This window comes from Anopheles gambiae, chromosome 3 (genome assembly GCF_943734735.2).
Source record: "Anopheles gambiae chromosome 3, idAnoGambNW_F1_1, whole genome shotgun sequence".
NCBI lineage: Eukaryota > Metazoa > Arthropoda > Insecta > Diptera > Culicidae > Anopheles > Anopheles gambiae.
This window is the reverse complement of record NC_064602.1, coordinates 35,478,647-35,488,707: the sequence shown is the minus strand read 5'-3', so window position 1 is coordinate 35,488,707 and position 10,061 is coordinate 35,478,647. Positions and strand designations below refer to the sequence as shown.

General features: G+C 49.8%; 1 protein-coding gene across 1 annotated transcript; it reads left to right on the top strand.

Moving 5' to 3' along the window:
- The first annotated feature begins 5,681 nt into the window (after positions 1–5,681).
- Positions 5,682–9,548, top strand: LOC1271371 (DNA-directed RNA polymerase I subunit RPA2). Its single transcript, XM_310152.6, has 4 exons — positions 5,682–5,843; positions 5,916–6,488; positions 6,557–6,729; positions 6,797–9,548. The coding sequence occupies exons 1-4, from the start codon at positions 5,775–5,777 to the stop codon at positions 9,417–9,419; spliced, it is 3,438 nt and encodes a 1,145-aa protein (XP_310152.5). The 5' UTR covers positions 5,682–5,774; the 3' UTR covers positions 9,420–9,548.
- Positions 9,549–10,061: the final 513 nt, after the last annotated feature.

Sequence of the window (10,061 nt, the reverse complement as noted above, 5' to 3'; positions counted from 1 at the left end):
AAAAATAAAACAAGCGATTGATATCCGGTTGAGTTTATAGGAGGGGGGGGGGGGGGGGAAGTCCACTGTTGGTAAGGAGAAAGACAATAGCAAAGACTCCCCAGGTCCTTGCGGACTCGTTGATAACCAGAGTCAGAGACAACAATTCTCAAATCGAACTGTAACACTAACTCCAATCCCCTCGGACATACCCGCACAGACACACACACAGACAGAGAGGGAAAGACGATCCTATTACAACGACCCCATGACGACTCGACTCCAAAAACGCTGCGCCATGTACGGTTTAGGGCGAGTCCAGGCTGGGTCGGTCAGCAAAGGAAATGATAATAATTAATTTCATAAATAACGAATCGATATCAGTGTTTAATAGGATTACTGTGTACCACAATTCGCTGTTTCTTCATCCCCCCTTCCTCCTGCAACCAACCACCCCCATACAACAGTAGTGCCGGCTGTCCGGTCGAGCAACAGCGACCAACCAATGAGTCGGTCGATCGATTTATGTTGCGTTCTTACGACAAAGGTGGGGATTTTTGTTTTATCCACCATCACCACTTCTCGTGATTATCGCGAACAAAACAGAAGGACGTATCATGCCCCCTTTCCGTCCATCACACACACACACACGCCAAGAGGGGTGGAAAATCTCACTCCCAATGAGCCGTCCGAAGCGGAGACGAATTGTTTGAATGAAGAAACAGATTTATTTGAGAAGAAGCAGCAAAGTTCAAGAGAGACAGTGTGCAATGTAAAGAGCGAAAAAAACCAAAGCAACCTTCGTCTAAACACACAAAACAAAAGCACCCCAGCAGTACTCCCTTGGGGGCAGGGGGACGTGCAAGCTCCAACGCTTGCTTAGATATGACGATGGCAGCACATTCTAATTAAAAGGTAAGAGTGGGTTGTAGTGATGGGCAAAATGGACCTGCAGCCGGATTTGCATTGATACGGATTAACTCCGGAGTTAGCGGAGGAGGAGCTAGTTGATCTGGAATAATGTTTACCCAATTTTTTAGTTTCTTGGGTAAATTTCATTATCCTTAGTAAATGCATAACAAGTAACTTATAACTACACTTCCTAAAGTGAATTCCTTTGTCTGCACTATAAGATGCCGCCATATACTGTATATTCAAGCAGCTAAATACTATAAGTTTCAGGAGAATTTTTGAATATTTTCCTATTTGTGTTTGGGTTCATATCACGACTTATTGTTCCAGAAATTATTTAGATTCAATTAGTTAATTTGAACTATTCAACATACTATTGAACGTTGCTCAAAATTGTTCAAATTATTTGTTTGAAAAATATTTGGATAAAATCTGGAAACAACTAGAATACCATGGAAACCGAATATACCGGCTTTTACCGGTACGCACATAGACGATAGAATTTTAGCTTATAAGTGTAGCTATCAAGACAGCAATGTTATCTAGAAGCTAGGGTTGTTTGGAATAGTGATGTGATCTCCGAAGTGCACCCACAACTCCGATTCGACTCCGACTATTATTAGTGAGATTCCGACTCCAGCTAAATAGAATAACTAGATCCGCCCGGAGTCGGAGTCGTCCAGAGCCGCCTGGAGCCGCCCGGAGTTGTTCGAAGTCGTTCGGAGTCTTTCGGATTCGTTCGGAGTCGTTCGGAGTCGTTGAGAGTCGTTTGGAGTCGTTCGGAGTCATTCGAAGTCGGAGTCGTCCGGAGTCTGAGTCGTCCGGAGTCGTTCGGAGTCGTTTGGAGTCATTCGAAGTCGCCCGGAGTCTGCCGGTGGAACATCGTATATAGGCCTTTGTATCGAAGGCCGACTTCGAACGACTCCGATGCCGAACGACTACAAACGACTCCGAACGACTCCGGAAGACTCTGGACTATTCCGAAAGACTCCGGACGATTCCTGACGACTCCGACTCCAAACGACTCCGGACGACTCCGGACGACTTCGAACGTCTCCGGACGACTTCGCGTGATTCCGGGCGATTTCGGATGATTCCGGACGATTCTGAACGTCTCCCGATAATGTAGGGTGGCCCTACCTTCCGGAGTCGATTCCGAATTTATCGGAGTCGGATCGGAGTCGACTCCGCATTTTCGCAACTTTACCCATCACTAGTTTGGAAGCTTGCTTTTGTACTGTAACTATTTTGCAGTACGAAATATGCACAGAGTAGTAAAACGGATTCAATATGAGCCATATTGGAGTCGATCGGAGTAATCCGGATTCAATCTGAATCTGTGTTTGTTCGGTGCAGCCGGATTCGAAGCCATGTTTATTTTGGAGTAGGATCCGCATAAAAAAACGTCAGAATCGAAATGGATTCACGAATCCAATCCGGAGCTCCCATCACTAGTGTGTTGGCAAAATAATGGTACGCGATTTTTACGCTTAATTATAAGCCGTTTTGGTGGGGCCTTCGCGGGTTGATATCGTGCCTTTTCTTTTCCTTCACCCTTAAGCGCATTTCGTCGTCACAGAGATTGGGTGAAATGAGAGATTCCATAGAGAAAATAAACTTCAACCCACCCATCATCATCATCATCGTCTTCGACGAGCCCGTGTTTCACCAATTCGAATCTGCCGCCGTTAACGGCAAACGGTTTTGATGTTCGTTAGCGGAATTTATTTCTTTGCCCATTTCACCCATTTCCCCCGCAATTTTTTGCTCTCATTTTCCATTGTTTTTATATTTATTTCAGGCACCCATCGGTGTAAGATTCCCTGCTCACAAAACATATCTGCAGGTGCGTTGGGCCTCGGTTCTGTTCGCTTGGTGAGAAGGTAGCCGTGGGGCTTTTTGGGCCTGTTGTTGGTCGGGATGATTTTAATTCCCCCCTAATAAAGCAGTTAAACACACGAGCGGCAACGGGAGGCGAAGAGGGGAAAAAAAGGAAAGGTTAATTTATAATTTCATGCGCACGCCCGCGATCCTCGCCGTGGCAGGGAATTGGATATTATCGTTGTGATCATTTTCTTTTTAACGCCTTCGAGCAATTATTTGCCACCCCTCGGCTTCATCGCGAAGTGGAGGAATTTTCTTGCGCGTCTTGGGTGTGTGTTTTCCTTTTGCCTTTCCCCTCCTTGTAACGGTACACGTGATTCGCGCGCGAGATTGTTGCGGCACGAGCGCGCGCTAGCGCGAAATGGGATAACGTTTCCACTGCATTGCTTTCCCATTTATTAGTTATTAGCAGGAGAGCGCGTGTTTTGGTACGAGGGAAAAAATAGCCAACGGCAGTTTTTTGTCGTTCCCTTCACTCAACAATGCACAAGAACGGGTAGCAAAAGGCGCAACAGACGTAACATGATACGCGGGCCGTAACGATAGCCATTCGGCTCATTCGGCATGGAACCATATTTTATTAATTTCATTTACCATTATTATTGGTTCGAGATTTCGAGAAAGCATCGCCACCAACGCAAACCCGTAAAAGGTGAACCTTGTTTTGCGCCAATTTATGATGGCCTCCCCCTTGCACCGAACACCTCCGCGCGAGCGCGAAATTGTGGTCAAATTGTGCCCGTACGGTAGCAACACCGGGACGAGTGAAAGGCGGCAGTTTTTCAAATCAAAAATTGACACGAAATGTGCATTCACTTCATAATTGTTCGATTACAGCGAGAGAGAATGTAAGCGCGAGCCGAATGTGTATGCGCTTCGAGGATCGCATGCAGGCAGCGTAACAGAAGCGTAGAGATGTTTTAAAAACTTAACGGGTTTTTTGGTCGTGGAGATAGTTTGGACCACCGGCGACATTCCGATTGGAGTTAAATGGAAATTACAGCACGGCTGCGGCCATTTGTCCATGAATCACACCTATTCAAAAATTGCTTGCGTGCACCGACACACGTGTTGCGTGTGTTGAGTAACGGTTTCTATGATATTTGAATTAAAACAAATGTGCCATAATGATTGTTTAGCGTTTTAGATTGATTTTAAAATAAAATTTTAAATTAAGTAATTTTATATCCTTTTTCCCATAGTGAGTACAAGCAAACAAATAAACAAACGAAAAACATCGAAATTACAAACAGAAGATGCCATAATCCGCAAAACATAGCGATGACAACAACCAGCTTTCACTAGCTCGCCAACGCTTCCAATCGGAGCGATTTTTCCTCGCTGGCGAGCGTTTTTGTAAGCCGTTGTGACGGTTTTTGACGTTTCGAGCAAGAGTTTTTGAGGATTCAAGATGGCCGCCAAAAAGGCTCGCGCTAGTGGGCGATTGTGTTGGTGGGAAAATTCTTCCTCTTCTTCTTTGGCACAACAACCGTTATCGATCAAGGCCTGCCTTCTATAATAGCCAGCTCGAACTCCATTTCTGATTTGAGGTTGTTTAACGAAAAATCAGTCCGATGTCGTACTTTGTGGCTAATAGATAAAGAGATAGACGGTACTTAGCGGAACTATCGCACTTTTTAACTACCACTCGGTACTCTGTAGAACCTTGCGGCTGCTAAGCCTGATGTGTATGGTTCATGATGGAACTTGAAGGCTTGTTAAGAAAGCGTACCGAACTTGGTGGAACTTTATAGCTTTTTAATGCATGACATCGGTACAAGGTGGCTCTTGTCAAATTGTCAAAGACTGACGCCGTCAATCATCTCATTGCTGCTGCACAAGCTAGAGTTAGACAAGAAGAAAGGATTTTGAAGGAAGTGATTGTGATTGTACAGTAAATTGTGATACAGTTCGTGTATGAATATTAGGGATTTAAAAATATACACATGTACACAAACAAAGCAAATCCTGTTGTTTATTTTATCGATGACGCTTGCTTGAAAATAAAACACAATGAAAAATAATCCCTGGCACCGAGGCATAAGCAAGCTGCTTAAGCGCTGGAACTTGGAACTTTGACGCTGTTTACTACTGCAAAAGGCGAATTCAAGCAGCAATCTTTAGCATGCCAAAATTAGCTGCTTAAGCAAAATTGCTCAAGCTATTTGGATTGTACCCACTAGTGAAGTGAGCTTTGGCTTTCAATGACTTAATGTTACTATAGCAGGATAGTCAGTCCTACGTATGGGGGCACGTTCTTTTCGAGACTTGAACCCATGACGGTCATGTTGTTACGTCGTACGAGTTGACGACTGTACCACCAGACCGGCAAAATTAAATGGCCAAAAAAAAAGATACACTTCACCGCCTACTCCCCCCTCATTGACCCCACGGGGTCCGACATAGCATGTGTCATAGAAATATGGTGAGACAATTTTCAAAATTCTAGAAAAAAAGTTTTCAGTTAACCAACATGAAGATGCAGCTTCGATAAACAATTCATGCAAATACAACGAGCAGCTCAAATTCCGAGCAGATAAATCCGCAAAACTCCAATCTGCCGTGCAAAATGTATGGTCCTACTCGGGTAGGCGGTCGTAGATCGAAAATAATACTTAAAATTATTAAACAAAATATTAAAAAAAATGTTTTTTTTTCGTCGAAGTAATGTAAAACATATTTCTCGATGCATTCTATGAATTTCAAGTCTGTACGACTTTTCTATCAAAAGAAATTAAGAAATAAAAGTGCAAAAACTACCCGCGGGTAAGCGACCGCCTTGACACTAGGGTTATAACGAGCACTGTAGGCAAATAAAGGAAGGGTAGAGAAAATGAGCGAGATGCAGCGATTGTTCAACATCAAAAACCCTCGCCAGGTTGTGCGGTTCCGCGATACGTCAGTTGGCACATACTGTCAAAATTCAAAACAAACACACGTGCGACCGGTCCCCATGAGCGAAAGGAATACCGCGTGCGGTTCCGAAAAGGCTAGCAAAAATGAAGCTCCTACCAGAGTTGACGAATTTACGACCAGAATTTAAAGAAATACCTAAAAAGCAAAATGAGGTAAGTGTATTTTAAAGAGTGAAAAGTGGATTATAACAAGCAATTGAACCCTCTCTTCCTTTTCCAACACAGATCCTGGCGAACCTGGGCCGTCCCCACATCGACTCGTTCAACTACATGCTGGACGAGGGCATCGAGGACGTGCTGTCCCGGTTGGTGCCGGTGTGCTTCGAGATGGCGAACGGCAGCCGCATCAAGTTGCGGATAACGGACATCAGCATCGCACCACCGACCGTCCCGATGATGCTGGTCGAGGTGGCGGAGAAGCGAGTGTTTCCGAGCGAATGCCGGCAAAAGTCCGATACGTACGCGGGCATGTGCACGATCACGCTCAACTGGGAGCTGGACGGCATGCCGCAGAGTCCGCTGACGAGGGAGATGGGTCGCATCCCGATCATGCTGCGCTCGAACGCGTGCAATCTGGCCAACGCAACGCCGGAGGAGCTGGTGGCACGCGGCGAGCATGAGGACGAGTGGGGCGGCTACTTTGTCGTGCGGGGCAACGAGAAGCTGATCCGTATGCTTATCAGCACGCGCCGGAACTATCCGATTGCGGTGAATCGTAATACGTGGCGCGATCGGGGCAAAGACTTCAGCGCCACCGGCGTGTTTATACGGTGCGTCCGGGAGGATCAATATTCAACGGTAGGTTGCGGAAGGGATGTGGGGGGTGGTAAAGTAATGGGAAGTAATGCTGGCCGGTCATTTTGCAGCGAAATGTGCTCCACTATTTAACGAACGGTACGGCCAAGCTGATGATTAGCGTGTCGAGGGCGCTGTCCTTCATCCCGGTGATGATGATACTGAAAGCGCTCGGCGATCGGTCGGACAACGAAATCTACAAGAAGCTGACCGCGTGCGACGAAAGCGATCAGTACTACAAAAGGTATGCTAATTCGAATGCTTAACCGTCAAAATAGGCCTAATTTTTAATCTCGTCACACACAATGCAGATGCATCATGGCGATGTTGCGCGATCTGCACGCAGAAAACCTGCACAGCTCGCAGGAATGCCGCTCGTACATGGGCATGTTGTTGCGCCGGCGACTGATGGACATAAACCTGCCCGCCTGGTACTCGGACGAGCAGGCGGGCCACTTCCTGCTGCAGCACTGCGTGCTGATCCATCTCGACAGCGTGGAGGACAAGTTCAATCTGCTCGTGCACATGGTGCACAAGCTGTATGCGGTGGTGCAGGGCCGACACGCGGTCGAATCGCTCGACGGCACGATGATGCAGGAGATACTGCTCGGGGGCCACATCTACCAGGGCTTGCTGCGCGAGATGTGCCTCTCGACGATGCAGTACGTGCGGATCAATCTGATGAAGCTGTGCCCCGACCGTACCTCGCCGATGGTGACGACGCACGAGCTGGCCCAGGCGCTGAAGAATGTGGCCGGCTTTCAGCACCCGTTCACGATGTTCCTGGCGACGGGCAATCTGGCGAAGGCGACCGAGATGGGGCTGATGCAGAGCACGGGGCTGGTGATTATTGCGGAAAACATTAACCGCATGCGGTACATGTCGCACTTCCGGGCGGTACACCGTGGCTCGTACTTCCTGACGATGCGCACCACCGAAGCGCGCCAGCTGTTGCCGGATGCGTGGGGCTTTATCTGTCCTGTGCACACGCCCGACGGGGAGCCGTGCGGGTTGCTGAACCATATGACCTCCGACTGTACGGTGTCGGTGACGCAGGATCCCGAACTGGTGGCCAACATCCCGGCCACGCTCGTGTCGCTCGGTATGCAGCCGTTCGGCGGTGATGCTGGCAGCTTCGGAACGCTCTCCCACGACGACGGGTACGTGGTGATGCTGGAGGGCAAGATGCTGGGCATGTTGGCCCGTGCCACCGCCAGTCAGGTGGTGCAAAAGCTGCGCCTGCTCAAAATCGAAGGCAAAACCATACCGAACCAAACGGAAATCGCGTTCGTGCCGGCCCGGGAAGGTGGCCAGTATCCGGGGCTGTTTCTGTTCGTCGGACCAGCGCGCATGATGCGCCCGGTGAAGAATCTGCTGTGCGGCAAAACCGAACTGATCGGTTCGTTCGAGCAGGTGTACATGGACATCTGCGTCACGCCGGAGGAAGCGTACCCGCAGCTCACCACCCACGCGGAGCTGGCGAAAACGTCGTTCATGAGCAACCTGGCCCAGCTGATCCCGATGCCGGACTGCAACCAGTCGCCGCGCAACATGTACCAGTGCCAGATGGGCAAGCAAACGATGGGCACGCCGTGCCACAACTGGGACAAACAGTGCATCGCGAAGATGTACCGGCTGCAGACGCCCGCCACGCCACTGTTCCGCCCGGTGCACCACGACAACATTGCGCTGGACAACTACGCGATGGGCACGAACGCGATCGTGGCCGTCATTTCGTACACCGGGTACGACATGGAGGACGCAATGATCATCAACAAGGCGGCGTTCGAGCGGGGCTTCGCGGCGGGCAACATCTACAAGCACGAGTACGTGGAGCTGACGGGGGATAGCTTTTTTGCGCGCAATCCCAAAGATGCCACGCTCAATCCGTTCCTCGACAACGACGGGCTGCCGTTTAAGGGCGCACAGCTGACGAAGGGTACGCCGCTGTACTGTTACTTCGACGTGAACGATCACACGTACCACGTGGTGTCGTACCAGGGCTACGAGGAAGCGATCGTGGACAACGTGAAGCTGGGCGCTCCGCTGCAGGACGCGGGCCGTGGCATTGGGCGCGGCGGGATGGCCATCGTAACGAAGCAGCTCATACTGACGTACCGTGTGCCGCGCAATCCGAGCGTGGGCGACAAGTTCGCGTCGCGAGCGGGGCAGAAGGGCATCTGCTCGCAGCACTGGCCGGCGATCGATCTACCGTTCACGGAGTCGGGCATGATACCGGACATTATCTTCAACCCGCACGGCTTCCCGTCGCGCATGACCATTGCGATGATGATCGAAACGATGGCGGGCAAGACGGCGGCCTGCCAGGGCCTGGTGCACGACGCGACCCCGTTCCGGTACGACGAGAGCAACACGGCGATCGACTACTTCGGGCGGCTGCTGGAACAGTCCGGGTACGATTACTACGGCACGGAGCGCATGTACAGTGGGGTGGACGGGCGCGAGATGAAGGTAGACATCTTCTTTGGGGTGGTGCACTATCAGCGCCTGCGGCACATGGTTAGCGATAAGTGGCAGGTACGGTCGACCGGACCGATCGATCAGCTGACGCACCAGCCGAACAAGGGCCGCTCGCGGGGCGGTGGCGTGCGGTTCGGTGAGATGGAGCGCGACGGGCTGATCTCGCACGGCGCCTCCTTCCTGCTGCAGGACCGGCTGGTGCACGGGTCGGACAAGGTGGTGGCGCTGGTGTGCCGCCGGTGCGGCACCCTGATTGGGCCGATCGACAGCGTGACGAAGCGGCTGGCGGACAACTCGAACCAGCTGCAGCACGTGCCGGCCACGTGCCGGCTGTGCGAGGACGACAAGGAGATTGGCCATGTGGAAATTCCGTACATCTTCAAGTTTCTGGTGTCGCAGCTGACGTCGATGAACATTAACGTGAAGCTGCAGCTGTCCTATCCCGATGTTTGAGGCGGCTGTTGGAGTTGGTTTACACGATCATTTTCTGTTTAGTTTTGTTAGGTGTAAAATGGTAACTTTAAATAAAAAAATAAGGGCACCAATCTTAAAATTAAAGATTGTGCTTTTCAGATTCAATAACATGTGTATATTTTCAATATATTATTTTTTTGTTTTTCGTCCTTCGATCTCCCGACACACAAACGCACACACTCTTCATGCTTGCTTTCTGCCGGTCGTCCCCTACAATAATGTATGCTTCTCGGCTGCGCACAGTTAATGGGGATGTTTTTAGTCCACATCTTGGGATGCTTTTGGTGAGGGGGGGGGGGGGATATCTGGTTTAATATTTGGGTTTTTTTAGATTATATTATACCGCATCTTTCTCTCCCTCTCTCTCTCTCTCTCTCTCTATAACTCGTTAATGCCTAAAGGGGTGCAGAGCTTATTATGCAGCTGTGTGGTTCTCTACACTTTAAGCTTCCTCGAATACAAGCCGAATACGCTTCCCCCTGGTATATGTGGTGGTCTTGAGTGGTCCTTTCTTTGCATGTTCCGCAGGCTGTCTTGCCCCGGGGCCGCGGAACACACCATCAATGGAGGTATACGAGAGGGAGCAGCGTGTGATCCTCCCTTCTCCACTTACCGAGGGCT